The sequence below is a fragment of the Poecilia mexicana genome, unplaced genomic scaffold, assembly GCF_051168715.1.
Source record: "Poecilia mexicana isolate PSO_F unplaced genomic scaffold, ASM5116871v1 scaffold_3, whole genome shotgun sequence".
In the NCBI taxonomy this organism is placed as follows: domain Eukaryota; kingdom Metazoa; phylum Chordata; class Actinopteri; order Cyprinodontiformes; family Poeciliidae; genus Poecilia; species Poecilia mexicana.
The window spans coordinates 1,432,642-1,454,661 of NW_028263372.1; the positions used below are offsets into that span (position 1 = coordinate 1,432,642).

A 22,020-nucleotide genomic window follows, 5' to 3' on the forward strand; every position below is an offset into this window, starting at 1 on the left:
GGACTTGAAGGAGAGTGAATTCAGCTGATCTCAAGATCTCAAGATAAACAGATCTCAAGATGCTGTTTATATATATATAAACAGCATATATATATATATATATATATATATATATATATATATATATATATATATATGCTGTTTATATATATATAAACAGCATATATATATATATATATATATATATATATATATATATATATATATATATATATATATATATATATATATATATATATATATATATATATATATATATACACACATACATATATATATTATTTAGCCCAAATTTCCCTTTTCCCTAAATAGAAAATACTGATGGAAGGATTAGACATTGGTCACATTCTGGATGTGTGGCAAGCCTTTGCTTAGCAGTTGTTATGGTAGCAACATGGGTCACCATGTCTGTGGTAGAGGGGGGCTAATGGAGCTCCACGGGTCTCTGAAGTCTTAGTTCTTATGGTTAAATGAAGAATCCAGGTGTTTAATATTAGCTGGACTGTTCATTGCAGTTTTTCTGAGAATAGTTCAGCTCTTGTTCACCTGTTCTTATTTTCATTGTAAAACATGAAACCTTTAGTAAAGAACTACTTACTGTGTGAATATTTTTAGTTTGTGATGAAACCTCTCACTATGCAAATGAGGCACAATTTTTAGAAATCAAGAAATTTACCAAAGCTGATTACATCAACAGTGCAATGAAACTCTGAAGTCTACCAATTAATGGTTCGGAAGCTAGAGCTTTAGAAACTGGAAATGACTGGAACTTTATACTTTATAAGGTAACATATTGTGAAAAACTAGGAAGTTAATATTCTGCAAATGTTCGCCCACTGCTGTCCTCTCCTGCATCATGTCCTGATGGGAGAGTGAGGGACAAAAACATGAAACTATTTCAATATATGTTGAAAAGCTGCATTCTCTTTGTGTTTCAGCTTCACAACCATCTCTGTAAAGGAATGGAAACAGTCATTTAGGTTTTTCTTTTTTGTTCCATTTGGTTTGAATGTGCTATTGCAAATGGTCAAACAACTCAACGATCAGGTGATGTTTGGTATCAGTGTCTCAAAGCCCAAATTCAAAAAAGCACAATTTCAAGACCAAATCGTGGATTTTTTTTAGATGTTGACAATCACACTTGAAAAGACAATGTCATTTTTCACTGAAACCAAGGTTAATACAAAATATAGCAATGGAACATGAATTGGGACTAATGTCTGACAAAGTACTCCTATGGAGAACTATTTTTTCCTGCAGCCTCCCTGAAAAAGGTGATTACACACTAAATTATCTAAAATGTTTACTTATTCCCTTGAATATTCAAAAAAATCTGTCAGACCTTTAAATAAGTCAATTACCTTTTTACTAAGTGTACATGCATTTAAATTCTACATTCAAGCAAGAGCGCAGAGAACCTAGAAATATCCTCAGGAAACTTCTTTAAAACTGCTTCATGATCATAAATTCACCAACTCATCAGGCTTGTGAGCTGGGCCAATCCCAACCTGTGCAGCTCCGGTGAAAGTCCTCCTGACACCAGATGTGAGTTGAGTCAGAAGACGAAGATCCGGCAGGTAGCAGTCTGCAGAAGAGGGAGACGCTCAGAGAGACCTACAATTGCATCCTTCAGACTCCTGCACCAACCCAGATGGTCTCTGAAGGAAATAGAAAAGATTATTTAATTTCATGTTAGTGAAAATAGTAAACATAGTACGCTTTCAATTTTTACATATGAAACCTTTACTGCCAAAAGTCTTTGTTTGCCTGCCTTCTCACCCATACGTTTGAGGGACATCCCATTTTTAATCCATTTCTATGATGTCTGCCCACTCGCTTTGGCTTAATAAATACTTCAGAAAGGCTCAACACAGGGTTAAATAATACACTTATGGGAATCAATTAACATTCTTCCCAACACACACCTGGCAGGAAGTGATGTTGGGTGAATTTCGGTTCCAAGTTTAAAGCTGTACTGGTCAAATTTCTCCATAGAGGGACAATTATTTACTTCCACAAAGTTGGAAGTAAATAATTGTCCAAAATGTACTCATATCCTACAGGTCTCACATTGAAGTCCCTCAGCAGAACAAATGAGTCCCACCAGGAGCGTCTTCACCTCCACGTCCTAGGACTCCAGAAAGGAGGATAATCTGAACTAAGGTTTGGTGCAAAAACACAATAGTCCAGTGCCAGTACTTTGAAAGCAAGGAGTCAGAACTTTATCTGTCTGCATTGCCAGCAGTAAGTCAGACTTGTTTCTGGTCAGAGTTGGACTCCATCATGGTTGCCAGTTGTCACAGATTCTGACTATAACCTTTATGGTCATAACCTTTATGGTCAGCCAAAGTGTTGAGAAGATCCGTTTTGGGGACCTCTATTTTTTGCAGCTGATGTGGTTCTGATGGCTTCATCAGACCGTGATCTCCAGGCGTCACTGGAACAGTTTGCAGTCAAGTCTGAAGTGGTCTGGATGATAATAAGTGCCTCTAAATACAAGAGCATGATCTTGATCCAGAAAAGGGTAGAATGTCCTCCCCAGGTCAGAGAAGATGTTCTGCCCCAAACAGAGCACTGGTGGCAAACTTTACACTGATTCTTCTGACGCGTTGCATTGCAGTGGGTGATGCAGAAGCTTGGTCATGGGAACCAATTCCATGAAGCTTTGCATAAAAATGGTGATCTTTGTTCAAAGACACCAAAGAGTTCTTATAGTGTGTTTGGTGTGAACACACCATTAGAGTTTCCTATTCCTTCACAAATGTTTGTAGCAGTCTGCATGATTTCATGGATATTGTTTAGATCTCATCACTGAAGTGATACAATATAATACAGATGTATGCACAATACTTAAGAAAATTAAATGCTAAATATATTCAATTTAGCATTAAATAAATAAAATCTATGCTCTCATTCACTGAATGAAAGTTTTTAACATGTTTGTATATTATTTATTTTGATTTATTTTTGAGGCTGTTGTCTGGTGAAACTTTTTAAATGCAAGTCAGTGATAAAACCTGAACACTACACACACTCCCATACTCTCCTGTGTGTTTTGCTGTAGACCTTCTGCTGTCTGGGTCACAGAGCACATCATGAGTTGCATTCACGATTGCTTTAATTGCACCTGTGTTTGTGTGTACAGTGGGTTTGTGTGTGTTTGTGTGTGAACAGGTGGGCTAGACTCAGCCACGTCATGGAGGTCAGGACCAGCTATACGCATCATAGATATGATGTCTGGATGATGGTAAGGTGTGTGTCCCTCGTCGCAGCGCTACATCCACTGTGCGTTTTCACTGGGATTTGGTTTTCTGGTTCTTTGTATATAGGTGTCTATGTAAGTTTGTCCTCTGTTGTGTGCGCGCGTGTGTTTGTGTGTGTGTGATTGTGAGTAGTGTGTCTGTCTAACCCGCAGCTGTTGGGCTGTCATAGCTTCTACCTGGACTCTCATGCCCTGCCCTCAGGGGTGTGTGTGGATGTGCAGGTGCACATTTGTGTGTTTAGAGTATGAGGGCAGGAGGTTTTGCTTAGCCCTGGAGGCACCCATAGGGCGCACACATCATACACTAAAACACACACACACACACACACCACACACAGACTGTCAGTAACGTCCTTTTGTTCATGTTCTATTTCTGCTTAGATTTTAACACATTTGAAAAAGGAAACAAGAATAATTTTACTATCTACTTATAAAAAAATATTCAACTGTAGCTAATTCTAATTCAGTTTTTAAAATCTATATTAAGGACCTGGAATATGTGGAACCCATTTTGTAACGCATGTCAATGAAAGTGAATAAATAATCAGAAAGTAATTTATAACTGGCATGTAATCACTGGGTGGGAACTGAAATCTGGATGGATTCATAGTTGAAGGACTGACAAAAGAAACTGCCTGTTTTGTTGAGTCTGTTGGATTCTAAAAGCACATGGAAACAGACTTGAACGGAGATGAACTGATATGTAAAGCCTGGTTGTATTTCCACAAAAAAAAGATTTTGATTTTATTTTTAAGCAGGTGTGATTTTTAAAAAAAATCTCGTCCACAAAGTAATAGGATGTTACATGTTAACATACTCTGACTGCTCTCATCTGAGAAGGAGTCCTCACTGAGGGTTTGCTTCATCCTGTGTTCCTTCAATGCTGTGACAGAGAACTGGCCCAAATCCCACCTACATCACAAGTAGAGAATACAGAAAGACACACAGATAGCAGGATGTAAGCACTGGAATGCTTTTAAATCCAACAGATGACGGGTATTACCAGAATTCTATCTGATAATGATAGATCAACACCTCTGATAAAGTTGCAGTTTCACAGATTCTCCATCTTTTACTCAAACAGCACACGAAGCAGAGTGTGTTAGCACACTATATAAAAATGGGTTTTACTAATACTAATTAGTAAAACCAATTTTACTAATAATACAGAAAATTGCAAATACTGTAAATAAATGATAAAAACAACTTGATATATTAGATTTTTTTTCTGGAATCACATGTAGTCTACTGAAACCATACATGCATCCGATTATAACATTCAGCTTTTCCTCCTCCTGACTGCCTTAACATCTTGTTCATGGGTACCACAAACAAGACTGTGGAGGAAAAACAGCCACTTAATACTTTTCTACCACCAACCACTGAACTGTCATTTTGGTTATCCAAGGTTAGCACAACACAACCGAAATGTCAAAACGTCTCAAAAAGAAATTAGACTGTTTTGCAGAACCTCTCCCATCAGGATGTATTAGGATTAAAGACCAGAACTCCCAGATCTGTCCACCATTCCTCAAGAATACCAAGATCTATAGGAAGAATATGACATTTGTGTCAGTTGTAAATGGTCAATTAATACATTAGAAATCTAATAATTAAAAAAAAAAAGTTTACATTTATGCACTGGCAGTAACAAGTAATTAAGTCCTAAAGAACCAAGTGGTACAGAGTAGCCTAATAGCAATGATAAGATAATAATAATAATCAGTACGAAATGCCATGGTAAGACAGGAACAGGTCACCAGAGCAGCAACTCAGAAAAATAATAAAAACCATGTATTGCTGAGGAAACAGGGATTTTTGTTTTTACAAAATATACAAAGTAAGGTCATGAAGAAAGCACACCATGCTTTAAATTACAGTTTGAGAGGTTTGTAAAGGTAAACTTTATGGTTGAATTCAGCTCGTTTACTGAGTAAGTCGGAGAATCTGTGAAAAAGTCCACTGTGATGCCAAGACCAGCTAATACTGAGTCAAACTGCCACTTTATCAGAGGTATTGATCTTCTTGACATGCAGTTGGAAGTTTACCAATCACCAGTGTAGCATTTAGCTTTACTTTGCTTTCTTGAACAACATAAACCTGTCTCACATGAAGCAATACCTTCTTGTGTGTCTGATTTAAAAAAAGATGACACCATCCATTAATAACATAGGAAATGGTAATAAAAGCAAGTTCTCAGGCAGTGATGTGTTGCATCACCTTACATGTACAATAAGCAAAATGTAAAGTGAGAAACCTGCTTTTTTCCTCTTCATGATGATTAAGCATTATAAAAGTGTAGACAGTGAAAAAGACAATCCTCTGAAGAAAAGAATGGATAGCACTGCTAACTTATTTTGACCTTAAACATAAAATACACAAATTGCTAAAATATATTATACACATTATGGAAAAAGTGCAATAAATTTTGTAAGTCACTTTGTAAACATTATCAATACTGAGTGTATATTTTCTGGGGACAAATATTTGTATCTAAAAAAGCATCTAATTAGATTCATTTTCTTTATTGAACTTCATTGTTATTTTCACTAATGAATCAGTGATTAAAACAATAAACACACCTAAAACAGAAAGACAGTGAGGGGGATGGATAAAGGTGATAAACAAAAAGGGGAAATTACATATTACAAAAGAAGTCATAAAAGTAAGGGATGAAGAGGATTAAATAAGACCAGTGCAAGTCAGAGTTACCTCATGTATGTAGTAGGTGTCTTCTGGATGGAGAGATTATTAAGGAGGATAGTGAATACAAACATAAAGGAACACCAAAAGACAGCACAGCAGATAAAAGACAAAGAAAGCTCAGAGGGAGCAGAGGGAAAGGAAAATACGTCTGACTTGCGAAACAAAAAAGAGAAACCACAGCTTCACCGCCTTCATTCCCACTGACGGGTTTGACTAAAACTAATACCCAAAGCAGAGAAGTGGAGTCCAGTATCAAGACGCTGTATAATGTCTGGAGATAGAGCAAATACATGGAACACTAACCTGTTTCACCAGGGCAGACTTTGCTTCTTGCTGCGAAGCGCTCCAGTCCTTTCTCCTCTTCTCCTCCTCCTCTGCCCATCGAGTATCTGCCTCTTCGCTCCTCTTCCCCTCCTCCCTATCAGGCCTTCTCATCGCTGAGCAGTTAATTTTGGGATTAATACGCGTGGCGGCGGTGGCTGGCTCTTTTGAGGGATTTGTAGCAGAGCTGCAGACACTTATCTTGGTCATTACGGTGCCCATATTGGATTCAAGCGTTTTAGTATCTGCCAAACATTCTGTGGCGAAGGAGTCTATCAGGGCGACACGCACCCAGGGATTAAGATAAGAAGGCCCCTCATTACGACTTCTCTCCTCCTGCGGCGTGCTGACACTCACAGCAGTCGCGACTTTTCCTACAACACCATCAGAGGCGAGGTACAGGTCTTCACCGAGCTTTTCTTCCATTGCCTCAGTCGAGACAGGTAGAGGAGAAAAAAGGTTGTCACCTGAAGAACTGAAGTTGCTTCTTAAGAGCGAAGAGGTGGAAAATAAGCTGTAACAAAGTTCAGGACGGTAGAAGTTCTGGGTTTCATTTGTGGAACCAGAACCTTGTGTCGAGAACAAGTGGTCCGTCCGTCTGTTGTCCAGTTTAGAACTTTTTCCCTCTTGGGACAAACAAGGTGCATTTTCATTCAGCTCACAGCCACCAGCCAATGAGGTCTCTAAACACAGTTTATGGTAGGAGTATTGAGGTTTCTTTTTGATCACCATGCTGTAGCACAAAGGTGGCCCAAGGTAAACTTCCTCTGTACAGGCTTCAAACAGCGTCTCCTCATTCCTGAAGTCAGGACTGGTGGGTACAGACAGAGAGGGGCTAGAAGACTGCTGGTCCACTCGGCTTCCATCTGAGACGCTGGCAGGTTCACCGTCAAAACACTTCAAATCCAGACTGCCGATGTACTCCTTGGCAGTCAGGCTTGGGGAAGAGCATCTGCTCAACTGAGCTGACTGAAAGGAAGACATTGCCACTTTGGTGCTGGGAAACAGCTCAGGACTTGGACTGTTTGGGGTTGGTGTCGATGTGCAATAGGATGGGATGCTGTAGGGCACAGGGGTCAAACTCTTGTCCTCTGCACACTGACTGACCTCACCACAGTCACTGTCATGGGAGGAGAGAGACAGGTAGGAGTAGAAATCTCCCTTCCGAAGATGCAGAGGCCTATGGGAGTGTTCAAGCACCTGAAGGAAGAAAATGAACAGTTTGTTGCTTTGTACTGGTTTCTAAGTAGAGGGTCTGAAGTAAGAATAAGCAATATTGATAGTCACTGAGAGCCACATACACAAATGCCTTATTTTGATGCTTTAATTAAAGCTAATCTGAAGTGAAATCTGATTTTAAACTAAGAATTACTAATATTAAATATAAAAGTTCAGCCAAGAATAGGGTATATATACAACTTTGATCATTCTCTGTATTTCATTGTAACTATCACACCATAAAATCTTTATTTACATATTAATGTTTTACATTATGACAATGTTTTCTGCGTGATTTCTCTTTGCTTTTTAAAAAATGTGGACTGAAAACTAATGAACTTTTAGATTGCTTTACTTACTGAAGAAATTAATAATTACACCCTCAAAGTTCTGATCCGTGATGCGATTTATTGAATTACTTCAACTGAATAAACAAATGAAGACAGATAACTTTCCTTTGAAATAATTTGTCTTTGAAATGCACAGAACATACCAGGTCAAATAGGACAGCTTCAAACTCATATTAATTTATGTCAGATGTTTTTACATTAGTCATCCAACAATTGTGTAGTAGACACTGTGTGAATCTGATTATTCTGTAGAATTAAAGTTCTACCTTGTCTCGGATGTGTGCTAGTGAGGTGGAGGACTGGTCTGGGACAGACCCACTGGTCTCCCTCTGGGTTGCTCCATCTGACTGGTTCTCTTTGCTTTTCAGTGCTACAGAGGTCATGTCAATAATCTCCATTACAAAGTCATGAACATTCTCCTTCTTGCTTTCATCAACGCTGAGTGGCGAGGCCGACAGGAGGAAGGGACTGCAGCAGGAAGCGTGGGATTTGTGGCCTTTTTTGGATGGCAGAGATGAATCTTTTGCTCTGACTTCCCTTCTCGTCTCTTCTGTGACCAACGATGAGAACTTAAACTTCTCTTGAATTGTGATGGCTTTCCTTCCTCCAGCAATTGGGAGGTTGTTGTCCAGTGCATTGTGGGATCTGCAGTTGACTGGAGATAGCAAAGGGGGTGAAGGAAGTGAGGCACTGTGACAGGGAAGCTCCCCTCTCAGCTCTCCCACCAAACAGGAAGTACGCTTAGAAGAGAAGGGACGGAGCTCACTGGATGGTGAACAAATATGACTTGTTGAAACTGAATCCATTTCAGCTCTCAAGTTGCCAACATCTTCAACTTGGTCTTCTGTTTTGGTGTTCACATAAAAGTCCCTTAATGTGTCTCTCTTCTGAGTGAACAAGCCAGACTCTTCTTGGAGTAGCTCATCGTCTTCGTCTTTTCCTTGTAGACAGCTGTGGTCGATGTTTCCATTCTCCACATCATCGACAAATTGGCTGATGTAACTTCTCGTCACATTCAGTCTGGTCTCATCTTCTCTTTCCTTTCTACTTGTATTGCCACCAGTTTTGTTACTGGTATCCATTAACTGTGCACGTGAGTATGGGAAGGTGGAAGGTGGAGCACTTCCACACTGCAGCTCATCCAGAAGGCCTGCTTCTGATTTGAATGAGGAGGATACAGAGGTGCGAGGAGGTCGCATCCAGCTCTGTAACTCCCTCTTCATGTACTCAAGCCCCAACTCATAGGAGGTTTCCATGTCATCTTCATCATTATCCTCATCCTCCTCATTCCCAGAAGACACACCATTAACCCTGTCATCGTCTCCATCTTGTTCATCCCGAACACCAAGTTCCTCTTCAGTGAGCGTCAGTGTGGAGGATGAAAGCAGATCACTGTCATCTTCATCTTCATCTGTGCATGCTGATGTACATGAAACATTGACCACCATGCTTAAACTAGCAGCATCCGACTCATCTACACCTTTTCCTGCCCTGTTGCCGTTGTGACAATGTTTCCTACGAGGGCTGGAACTGGTTGCTATGTTTGGATCTAGGAAAAGAGGGTGCTGGTTTCTGAGCACAACAAAATCCTCAGACCCCAGAGACGAGTCCTCTGTGCTACTCAGTTCAGTTAGTGATATTTTTGATAAGTTTTCATTGATCAGTGAAGGCTGTCTTTTCCATGAAGTGCTAAACATCCTGGAGAGTGGAGTGTGTTGACCACCTAAAGAGGGTGAAACAGGGAAGTGGTTCTTTTGTGGGATGCTGCTTTGAATCGACATGTCAGAAACACTTCGGGTCATCTTCCCCACCAAAGGATTCTGAATGTTCTCCAAACGTTTCAGGAGATCAAGAGTCCTTTGGCTAAGCTCTCCAGAAGATGCCTCTGTTTCAGTATCCATGCTTGCTCTTAGATTAATTCTATCTTGGTCTTTGTCCTGGCCCAGGTTCATCTCGTCGGGACTTGTGAGACTGCCCACCGACTCCCTGTCAGGGCTGTGGCATGGATTAAGGCAGCTCTCCAAAGAGACGCTATGATGCAGCCGTTCTTTGGAGGGGAATAAGTTGATACCCAGAGCCAATAGAGACTCCAAAGAAGAGCTCTGAGACAAAACGGGACTTGATGTCCTACTGTTGAGAGCAGGGAGAGTCTCTGAACTATTATAATGGTCAGGGTTACACTCTGTGTTGTCCCTCTGGGACATGAACATCTTAGAGTCATCAAGTCCTTTCACATCAATGTCAGAGTCAGAGTTTGCCGGTGTCAGGATCCCATGTCCGTTTATCAGGATTTCCACTGCCTCCCCCCCACCCTGTTTACTCCTCTTCTTCTCCTCCTTGCTTCTTTTTATTTCACATCTCAACTCATTCCTTCTCCATTCTTCCAAATTCGTAGAGATTTGCATCTTGCTCTTTTTATAAGGGGCAATGCAGTTCTTTTCCAGAGCTAAACTATAATGTTCTTGTGTAATTTCACTTTTCCTCCGGTCTCTTTTCTCCTGTCTTTCTATCCCCTGATCCTCTTTCTTTCCTTGTACTCCAGAGTTTGACGATGTCTCTGAATCTCCATTGTCACTTACAATCCCGCTCTCACAATCTGATCGCAGACTATTTTCCGACTGACCGCTCCTTCTGCCACCCTCACTTTCCCTATTACAAAATTCACTGATCCTATCTCGTTGTTGGCTACTTGACATCAAACCTCCCAGGAGGTCTGGGAGAGATTCAATGGAGGACAAGGAGGAATCCTTGCTAATGCTCTTCAGCAAAAAATGTTCTTTGTTTTTAACAGGTTTATTTATGTGCATTAATGTGGAAGTAAGTGGAAACACCGGCTGCTTGCATAATTCAATACTGTGGAGGCTGTACACTTGATATACGTTATTGTTTGGCGGGGAATGGGAGTTAACATCCATTGAGGATCCATCCTTCAGATTAGACAACTCTTTTAACTGAGTGGCCTGGATATCAGTTTGAATCTCAACAGGTTGATTGTCATTGGCCAAAATACTGTTTGATGGTAGACTTGATTGCAAGGCTGTGGGGAGGTTGGTCGTAAGGTCAGGCTGTGGTACATCTAGTTGCTCTGCTTCCATGACCGACATGTCTGTTTCATCCCATTCCCAGGAGTCCTCTGGTGGCACTATCACTGAAGCCACTGACACGGGGCTAATCTGGTGGAGATCCACTAGGCCCATTTCCAGAATGTTTCCATTAACCTACAAGAAAAAGAGAAAAAGAAAATGTTTGAAAGCTTGCATTTTGATTGCCAGGAATAGTTTGAATGTACTTTGAATGACTAGATTGAAGTGACTTTTTTGCTAAGTGCCTTGAAACAACGTGTGTTATGATTAAACACTATATAAATAAACTAACCTGAACTAAATTGAATTCATAAAGTACTCAAGCCACAAAAACTTGTGACTGTCTTTACTCAGCACTAGAGGAGCAATGACATGTTTCCCATTGTTCTCTGACTCCAGGAAGTAAACCTGGGCTCCAGTAAGACGTCCTCAGTACGTCCTACATCACTCAGAACAGGACACCCTCAGTCTTTGTTTTTGAAGTGAGTGCAAGTGTGTGTTTATCAAAGTATAAAAAAAGAACTGATGAATTATTGTTATTCTTCAGTTTATGGTATCCTGCTTTGGCACCAATTTGTTTCAAAAGACATGTTTTTTTTTCTGCTTTGAGATAAGTGTCTCTTCTCAAGTTAAAAAGACACCAAACTCTGAAAAAAGCATGTTCTAGGGTCATGTACAACAAACAACATGAAAAAAAAGTGAAATCAACCTACTCCACAGAAACTACTCATAAGTCTCAACACAAATTATTCCACTCTCGAACAAAGCAATGAATTATTCAAAAACAACTTCTGAGAGAAAGAGCGCCAAGCTGAAAATCCCAAGGTAAATACGTAATCAAAGCCTTCAGAAAGCTTGGCTGTCTAAAAATATGCTTAGACACAGGAAACCTTCCCTGCCCCAGACATAATTATACAAATTGCTCTACGTCTCGTTAACAAGAGAGAGGGGGGTAATTCGTATTAGCCATTCATAGCCTATTAATCTAATAAACTAGTTGTCTAAGCATGTGTGTTAGTGTGTGTGTTTCAGACGGAGTGAGTTTACGTGGTTATGGCTGTACTTAATGAATTTCTATTAGACTTGTGTTTATTCCCAGTGTGCTGATAAGGGAGTTGTGGATAATGAATGAACTGAGTTTTGCGCTGCAGATGCATTCGAGAAACCTTCATTGTTGAAAAGGCAGCATTCCAGTTAGCTTAATCCAATCAATTTTAAAAACCTTCTAGAAAGTTTTGATGGAATTGTTCCCATTTCTAGAAACACCCCTTACATCAGTTTATGGATGAATTGCAAGTATTTTTCCGACAGTAAAAAGTGAAGTCACTCCTTTTATCTGCCAGTAACTCAAACCTTGTTTTAAAAGTAGATTACTTGATTAGAGCTGAGAGCAGGCCACTGGCAGAAATGGCTAAAGAACGGAGCAGGTCAGTTTGCAATTTCAAGTGGTGTGAATTTGCAATACATAATTAAAGAGTAGATGTATTGCATGTAGCAATAGGTATTTTAATAAATCTAAGCTTAGCCAGTTAAAAATAACCACTTTTGTGCAACGGTAACTTATTTCTTTGCCATTAGCACATTTAGCAGCAAGAACATAGGATTGACTGACAGCCCTAAGGCCCCCCTCCTACCTCTGATTGGTTGTTTTTGGTCGGGAGTGGTGCATTTTTCCAGACGGCAACAGTAGCTCAAGGCAGAGGTGGAGGAGATTGATCTTTTCACAGATTATTTGTCAACATGCTGATTGTTTTAGCAAATATGTAAAAATAAAAAAATTCTAAAAGTTACATGCTGCAGCTTTAAGGACACTTTAGAGAGACCAGTTGATCAAGTTTTAGGCCTGTGGTAGGAAGCAGGTGTATCCAGAGGGAACCCACACAAGCACAAGGAGAACTTGCAGAAATCCACACACAAAGGCCCTGCGAAATAACAGTACTACCAACTGTATTTTCCGGTGTTATGCCCAGAAACGCATGCCTGCCCAAAATTGCATCCCCTCTCACGGGAGCGCGCATCGCTCTAAAGTGTCGCATATTGACGAGAAACCGGACTGAAATATGACCGAAGAGGAAATTTTAAAGATATTTGTAACATTATCACGTTTCTTAACCATGTAATTCCTAAAATGGTTGATTTTATTTCGCAAATTACTTGAAATAAATGCGGTTTTTACACCTTTATTGACACATATGAGTCGAACTTTTTTTCAGTCCGTCTCTGTTGAAAACGTTCCCCGCAAATGGTTTGAAATTCTCTGCTTTGTTTTTAGATACCATAACAGCTTAAAAGCATTACAAAACAGAGGTCCAATATGTAGAACATTTTACATCATGCTTAACTTTCTAGTCTGTTAATGTAGGAGGAAATGCATTTTAATTCATCAGCCTGAAAATATTTGCATCCATCCTGTTGATATAAAAATGATAGCATTAGCTCAGAGAACAAGTGTCATTACGTAGAAAAGGTGAAATCCTTTCAGCTCTTTATTTCTCCAAGTTAGCACAGGGATGCATTTTTTTTGGCAATTTGCTTTTCCAACCTGCCAAAATATGCATCCCCTCTCTATCCTCCCCAAATATTATCCTATTGATATAAAACTTATACCAGTAGTTCATGGAACTATTCTGGTTATGTAGAAAAAGTTATTTCACTCTTAACTCTTTCATTTTTCAATTTAACACAGGGATGCATTTTTCTCAACATACATGCCTTATTTATTGTCCCCCATATATGAAACTTATGTATTACATATAATTTTCATGTGGTCAGTTATGATATTTTTTTATATCGGTACAAAAGTCATGTTGAACATTTTTATTTATTGTTGTCATAATAAATCCCACTTTATAATGTTGACAAGATTGTCTGTATTGTGATTGTAAATGGTTCCCCTTATTACAGTTTTTCATTTTATTTTTATTTATTGAGAGCATCATTAAATATGAATGTATTTGAATTGATTGTTCGACACATTGTGTTGTATGCACTTAAAATTCATACTTGTCTATATTACCAGTGTACTTCTCATTCGTATTGCATGTATTTCAATCAATCACTCAAATTTTATTTGTATAGCACATTTCAGCAGCAAGGCTTTTCCAAAAGTTACTGTTATGAATACCATTTCATTGAAGTTAATAATTTTTTTTTTTTTTTTTTCATTTTTATGTTAAACCAAAATAAAAAATTTTGTATATCCTTTACATTTAGCAAGGTTGCATGTCAGATTTATTTCCTTCACTATCTTAGCAACAGTGATAATAAACATGACTTTTGTACCGATATAAAAAATATCATAACTGAACATCCTACATGAAAATCATATGTAATACATAAGTTTCATATATGGGGGACAATAAATAAGGCATGTATGTTGCCAAAAAATGCATCCCTGTGCTAACTTTAAGAAAAAAAAAGTTAAGTGTGAAATATATTTTTCTACATAATCAGAATAGTTCTGTAAACTACTGGTATGAGTTTTATATCAATAGGATAATATTTGGGGAAAATAGAGAGGGGATGCATATTTTGGCAGAGTCAAAATCCATATTGCCAAAAAATGCATCCCTGTGCTAACTTTAAGAAATAAAGAGTTAAGAGTGAAATAACTTTTTCTACATAACCAGAGTAGTTCTATAAACTTCCTGTATGGGTTTTTATATCAATAGGATAATATTTGAGGAGAATAGAGGGGATGCATATCGTGGCAGGCTGGAAATCCGTATTACCAAAAAATTAATCCCTGTTCTAACTTTGAGAAATAAAATGTTAAGGGTAAAATAACTTTTTCTACATAACCAGAATAGTTCCATGAACTATTTGTATAAGTTTTATATTAGTAGGATAATATTGGAGGAGAATAGAGAGGGGATGCATATTTTGGCAGGCTGGAAATCCATATTGCCCAAAAATGCATCCCTGTGTTAAATTGAAGAATTAAAGAGTTAAGAGTGAAATAACTTTTTCTACATAATCAGAGTAGTTCTAAGAACTACTGGTATAAGTTTTAAATCAAAAGGATAATATTTGAGGAAAATAAAGAGGGGATGCATATTTTGGCAGGCTGGAAAACCATATTGCCCAAAAATGCATCCCTGTTCTAACTTGGAGAATTAAAAAGTTAAGAGTCAAATAACTTTTTCTACATAACCAGAATAGTTCCATGAACTACTGGTATAAGTTTTATATCAATAGGATAATATTTGGGGAGGATAGAGAGGGGATGCATATTTTGGCAGGTTGGAAAAGCAAATTGCCAAAAAAAATGTATCCCTGTGCTAACTTGGAGAAATAAAGAGCTGAAAGGATTTCACCTTTTCTACGTAATGACACTTGTTCTCTGAGCTAATGCTATCATTTTTATATCAACAGGATGGATGCAAATATTTTCAGGCTGATGAATTAAAATGCATTTCCTCCTACATTAACAGACTAGAACGTTAAGCATGATGTAAAATGTTCTACATATTGGACCTCTGTTTTGTAATGCTTTTAAGCTGTTATGGTATCTAAAAACAAAGCAGAGAATTTCAAACCATTTGCGGGGAACGTTTTCAACAGAGACGGACTGAAAAAAGTTCGACTCATATGTGTCAATAAAGGTGTAAAAACCGCATTTATTTCAAGTAATTTGCGAAATAAAATCAACCATTTTAGGAATTACATGGTTAAGAAACGTGATAATGTTACAAATATCTTTAAAATTTCCTCTTCGGTCATATTTCAGTCCGGTTTCTCGTCAATATGCGACACTTTAGAGCGATGCGCGCTCCCGCGAGAGGGGATGCAATTTTGGGCAGGCATGCGTTTCTGGGCATTTATATGTGAATTTTTCTTCAACCACCAGGGGGCTCTTTAGCAGGAAGTGAATCATTGGAAGTCTCAGTTACTTGCGCGCCAACATTGAGCCCACAAACAGCAAAATGAGTAAGAAACAGATCAGGTGTCTTTGGAAAGTTTCTTTGCAGAGGGTAAAAGGCCCAGAGAAGAGACAGGAGAATGGATTTATCCCGGACCGGTAGGTGAGTCCCACATTACAAGCCGCTCTGCGTAACATGTGGCGACCAGGATTGCCACATAGAGACCGAGCACGCTGTGCTCAAGCAACACAGCTCGGGTGTCATTGTATCTCATCACTCCCTGATGTCTCGTTGCAGAGAAACAAGCTCAGGTCCCCCATTAGTCATTATCGTGAGTTAAAATTTTCATGAAAGTAAAATGTTCGTTTTTGTGGCGCATCTGTTATTTTGAAGGGATATATAAACGTTACCATAGCGACCAGAGTCAGAGCGTTTGGGCAGTGCTCGAGAGGAGATGAGTAGAGCTTGTGAGTCTTAAGTCTGGTTTAGACGGCAAGATTTAAGAATGTCGGCCGATTCTCCAAATCTCTGTGACCACAGAGTTGATAAAAAGTACAACAGGTTCGATCGGTTCGTGTGTCCAAGGCAGGAGCAACACGAACCGATTCGTGTTTTTTCATAGTTAACATTTTTAACTGAATAAACATAATATTGACCTTTACATATAATAATAAACATTTCCACATATCATCTCTGACAAGGGCGTAGGTTTGGTCTAAGTTTTGGTGGGGACCTTGACACCCCCCCCCCCCCTCCAGCACAGTGAAATGCCGAAGAGCACCGAACATTTTTGAGAAGGGGGGGAAACCACATTGGCTTAATAACCCCCTCCCCCCAACCATAACCATATCATACATCTTGTGTATACAACCAGATACAGTCATACTCAGCAGATCAGTTCAAGAACACTTTACTTTTTCCTTTACAAAATTCAGCAAACGTTACAAGTAAGATCAAAAGAAATATCCTCTGGATACTCCCTGGTCACTGGCACTCACACTGACTGCCTCCTATAGAGCAAACAAAGCGTAACCTGGTTTGTATTCACACTAGCTTAACTTAATTTAAGACTAACACTTCAAATGCCATATTTACTGAGATAATTTCACAGTATATTTCATATCTGAGAACTAACACCTCACCTGGAGCCCTGAAGCTCCAGCCACCTCTCCATCGTTCTGCTCTGCCCCTTGCTCTGCTGTCTGAGCATCCTATGTGAAAAAATATTACATAATTAACAGACCTATTCTACCTCACATTCAGTGCTGACCTTACTAAACACCGGACTTTACAACAAATGCGTTGCGTGATAGATATCTAACTTATGGGTCCACTCACTGTACTTACAGCCGACGTAGCGAAATAACTTCTAATGTCTGTCCTTTTCTTTTTTGGTGGCGACATGGTCTCGGAGACTCAGAAGGAGACGCGTGTGCCCAGCTAGCCGCCGCCTTTTGCAGCTAATCAAAGAACGTCCGACGATTCAACTGACTCCCCCTCCCCGCACCCCCGACAGCACCGTTCCGACACGGTCTCGGAGGCTCATAATAAATGTCAAACTAAGAAGCTTCCGTTCCACGCACCGCCTGTTGCTGCTAATCAAAGATCGTAGATCCACGTTCTTTGAGCCAATATGGCAAAAATTGGTCGGGACTTTTTCATATCCCGTGAATATTGGTCGGGACATGTCCCTACCGTCCCTACCCAAACCTACGCCCATGCAAATCCACCGGACTCTCAGTTGCGCGATATGTGAGCTGTTTGGGATTCCCCTCTGTTCTTACGTCATCGCGCTTTCTGATTGGCTATCCGTCACATTCAGCAGGTTGTATTCTCGTTCCCAGTCAGGGAAAACCCCACAGGCTGCAATAAAAGAGCCAAGGCAAACCAAATAGGGTATATTCAGGATTTAGTGGCAACACCAATATGCAGAAGCCTTATCTGACTGTTCTCCCCCTGCTGCTGCATAGTTGTGGAAAACCTGGAGCGGCAGAGATATCTGCGGCTTATATGTGTATATGTTTACTGGTTTATTTAAAAAAAATAGATAAACTTTGGGGTTGTGGTTTATAGTCCGGTGCGGCTCATAGTTCGGAAAATACAGACTATAATCCTTACTGGATTTTTTTCTGTGAAGAACCCAGAGAATGTTATTTCAGTGATTCTTGAGAATAGGGACAAAATGGGTTTTAATTTTCCCATATTTTTTTTTAATTATTTCTCAACCTTATGTATGCAAATATGACAAATAATGTTTAGAAAATATGAAGATGCTAAGGTACAGGCTCCCAGTTGCGAATTTTTTAAAAAAAATTACATTTTTAATCGACCTGACCCAGAACTTTGTCATCACCATCTGACAAAAATAAATCTAAAATGATTTTTAAAATACCCCATTAGTGATATTTTTACTCAATTTACAGACAAATGCTTCTCAAGAAATAAAATAAATATTATTTAAAACAAAAAACAAGAAAAAGTCCATCTGACGGAGTTGACAGTGCATGACGGAGTTGACACAGAACTGAAGGTGGTGACAAACTAGTGAGTAAAATGAAAAACTTGGTACATGTGAAGTAATGCAATTCATGTAAAATACATTAAAATGAATTAGTTGCACAATTAAGTGAGATTTGACAACAATTTCACTGAAAGAGTCAGAAAAACTCTGACGGAGTTGACATCTGACGGAGTTGACGAAATGCCAAACTACCTCAATTTATATGATGTTATTCTGAAGGAGGCCATATTGTAGCTCATCAGGTCCATGAAATCTTTACAGTTTACCAAAATTAAGCTTTTATTTCGCAAAATTTCATCAAAGTTTTGTAAATTGTCAGTTATGGAGTTGACACATCATGGTTGTGACAAACAACTTAGGAATAAAACAGAAGAAAAAAACTAAAGAATAACTTAAGCTAACCGGAGCTAACTAGCCCTCCTAGCAAAGGAAGAGAAAAGACAACGTCATGGGGTCCTCAGAAGTTCTGGTGCCCCCCAATAATGCCTGATTTTTTTTACATTCTTTTCATTTCTGACGGTGTTGACAAAAACTAAGGACAAATTTCAACGGAGTTGGAAAATATCTAAAAATTATTTTTAATTCAATTTATCGATATTTTTATAATTATTTATATGACTACTTATACTTAATTGTCATAATATATAATTTTAGTATTTATTTAATTGTTTTAAACTATAAGAATGTATTGAGTTCTGCTCCTGGACAAGGGCTTTTACAGGCATCATCCACCGACTGCAATGTTTAAAATAAAAAAATATTCAGCAAAAAAAAGAAAAATATACATTGTTGTGCTCACATGACCCAGGTTAGTTTAGTTAGATATTTGAAAAAAATATATTTTGTGTATATTTTATTCAAATTTCATGCTTTATCCATAGGACCTGTTTTGTCCCTATTCTCAAGAATCACTGATTTGATTGTGCTTTCTAGAAAACAATATATTTTTACATTTAGGCATTCCTGCAAATGTCACACTTTTTCTGTTACAAACTGACTCCGGCCCCCCACCAGAGAAGGGAAAAGTTATGTGGCCCTCACAGGAAAAAGTTTGGGGACCCCTGCCGTAGATGTTTGAAACTGAACTTACAATAACAGTTTTAGGGGCTGGAAATGTTATGATTTTGAAAATGTATCTGCTTTGAGAAAGAAAATCTAGAAAATAATTTAGGGATAATTTGCAGGCTGTATGTGTATAAAATGAGTACCAGTACCTTTTTGTAGGTGTATCTTATGGATTTGTGTATGGATGAATATGCTTAGGTATGTATGTGCACACACTTACTCATGTGTGAATACACACTAGAATATTTTGTAATATTTAGCTATGAATAGAAAAACCACACTAGTCTTTACATGAATACATATAAATACAATAGGGAATGTGGGACCATTTTGATTAAGAAACACTGGGGTAGGAATTCTGAGTTTTTCACTTTGTTTTTTACTTCTTCCTGTTCTATTATTGACTTGACTTTGGGATAAATAATAAATAGCATATAAATATATTTGTTTGCAATTATTAATTGTTTTTTCATTTTAAAAACAAGATTTATTTTCTCTGACATGTTCTGCTGGTAACATCAGATCATCAGGTTGTTCAAACACAGATTAATACTGCAGTTTGTGTAGTTAAATTGTCATCACGCATTTTAATCCAATACAGAATTTCAGAACATCAGAGGATCAAATGTCAGAAAAAAGTGTAAAAACAATGAATGAATAAGAATGAGTAATTACAGTTTTAATCAGGTCATTTGTTAGACAAAGATGAGGCAAAGTTGTCTGTTCCAGTTACTCTACAGTACAAAACATGAAAAACCACGGGAATGAAAAAATGTGTTTTGTAAACTACACAAAAGTGTCTGTAAAACACATCATAGTACAAAAAGATACTTTCAGGTAGAAACCTGGTTCATCTGCTTTTTCACTGCCTGTTTCTGAGGTAGACCCCATTCAATTTAGGATCTGCTTCTTAGACTTGGTTTTTGAATATAACTGTCTGCAGAGAGTGCTGTTTTGATCAGATAAAAATCAGTGTAAAATTCATGAAAGTTCTTTAATTTTTTTTTATTTCTTTTATGCCATAAACAGGATCCTCTTTAAAAGGCTACTGTGTGTAACAGCAGTGTTTGATGGTAGAAAACATAATGACTAGTCCAGGAATCCCTGGTCTAGTCTGGGAAATACATCTAGCATATTCTGACATAAAAAGACTTTTGTAGATCAGAGACTTTTATTAGCCAGTTGTAATAGTTGTAAGTGTACAGTTTGTTCCCACACAATCATGAACAAACACACAAAAACAAGGAGGACAGTCGTTTTGTCATTCAGCAAAGAAAGTGCTTATTTATAAGCTGAACCACACAAAAAGCTCTTTAGTTCTTACTGCCCAAGTTTTCCTCCCCCTCTTGCCCTCTTTTTATTCCTCTCCAACCTCCAGTAGGAGTGAAATTACTCTCCAGCCAGGCACCAAGGTCAGAGTGTCTGGCCTTTGTGATTTATCTGTTGCTATAGGTTTTTCTATGTGCATATACAAGGGGAGGAAAGAAACCTCAGTGTCTAATAGAATTTCAGCAAAGGAAAAAAAAACTAAAAGACCAAAACCCAGCTGGTTTAGTCAGAGTAGATTCAAGCTTTTTAAAACTCTCTTCATGTAGACCACCGGTTTGCACAGATTGGCATGTTCATTCGCTTGTGTTCCTGTAGGTGGGTTTGGTTTATAAACCAGCACCACTTTCTCTATGAAGATTGCGCCACAATTAAAGGGATACAAGTTCAGTCATAACACCATATGTCTTTTAAAAGACACTTCAGTGGCAAATCAAACAGTGTGATGCTCACTGAGTGGAACTGTGTCAGCTGGCTGCCTGCAGTGTGAAATGACGGCTGTATAGTGGAAATGTGAGGGCAGTCCAACCTGCTGCTCTCCCAGCTCTCTCTTCAGTCTGTTCTGCCACTGCAGCGCCTGCATCACTATCGCCTCCCACCTCCTCTCCAGGTTGATTGACAGCAGCTGCAGGGCCTCTCGGTGCTGCTCCGCGTCTGGGCCCACTTCAGCCATCAGGCCCGACTGTGGAAGGATGAACGGAGATAAAAAAATAAAATAAAATGCTTCTCAGGAAAGGAATTTACTGAACTAACAAATTACAACTCCTCTATTCACAAAGAGATGAGTTCATGTTTGCAATTTCAAAACTTTGAAATGATTTTGAAAACTAAATGTGAATGATAATTTGTTAAAACAAGTTTATGTCACTGGAATTGTTTTACATTCTGTTCTTGACAAGTATCTATTTTGTGACTTTTTTCAAGTGAGAGGTTTTTAATCATGTTTTCCTTCACTCACCTGGCTCTGCTGCAGCAGCTTCTGACACAGTTTCAGAACTGAAGCGACTCCTCGGCGCCGGCTTCCGATTTCTGAACACAGGGACTGTAGACAGACAGGAAGATGAAGGAAGACAGGATGGATGTCAAGTCTAAGAAGTTCTGCAGATTTCAAATATATCAGAACAAAAAAAAAATTTCAAATAAATCATTGTCAAAGAAATTGCGTATGTAATTCTTATGTAATTCCCTCTATTTGGTTAATTCTGTGCCACTGCAAAGGTTCAAAGTCACAAATATTTCATAATTAGCAAAACAGACATTGGTACCATCTTTCATTATTTAGGTGCAATTGTAGAAATAAATCTTG

General features: G+C 38.6%; 1 protein-coding gene and 1 long non-coding RNA gene across 2 annotated transcripts; both read right to left on the reverse strand.

Annotated features, from left to right (window-relative positions):
• Positions 1-981: 981 nt before the first annotated feature.
• LOC148160076 (uncharacterized) lies at positions 982-4,168 on the reverse strand. The gene is made up of 2 exons (XR_015762437.1): positions 4,080-4,168; positions 982-1,658 (listed from the first exon to the last, which is right to left on the reverse strand). It is a non-coding gene; the product is annotated as an uncharacterized LOC148160076 (long non-coding RNA).
• Positions 4,169-5,970: 1,802 nt separating this feature from the next.
• On the reverse strand, positions 5,971-21,393 carry LOC148160077 (A-kinase anchor protein 6-like). The gene is made up of 4 exons (XM_088004597.1): positions 21,244-21,393; positions 8,124-11,075; positions 6,272-7,489; positions 5,971-5,997 (listed from the first exon to the last, which is right to left on the reverse strand). Exons 1-4 carry the CDS (start codon positions 21,385-21,387, stop codon positions 5,971-5,973), a joined length of 4,341 nt encoding a protein of 1,446 aa, XP_087860723.1. The 5' UTR covers positions 21,388-21,393.
• Positions 21,394-22,020: the final 627 nt, after the last annotated feature.

What these genes read in the sequence shown, in the direction of transcription:
- LOC148160077 (XM_088004597.1), bottom strand. Translation starts at nt 21,387, where the DNA reads ATGGCTGAAGTGGGCCCAGACGCGGAGCAGCACCGAGAGGCCCTGCAG. An exon ending in TAGCACACATCCGAGACAAG is followed by an intron (nt 7,490 to 8,123) that starts GTAGAACTTTAA and finishes TTCTTCCTTCAG; the next exon opens with GTGCTTGAACACTCCCATAG. An exon ending in AGTCTGCCCTGGTGAAACAG is followed by an intron (nt 5,998 to 6,271) that starts GTTAGTGTTCCA and finishes CTCTCCATCCAG; the next exon opens with AAGACACCTACTACATACAT.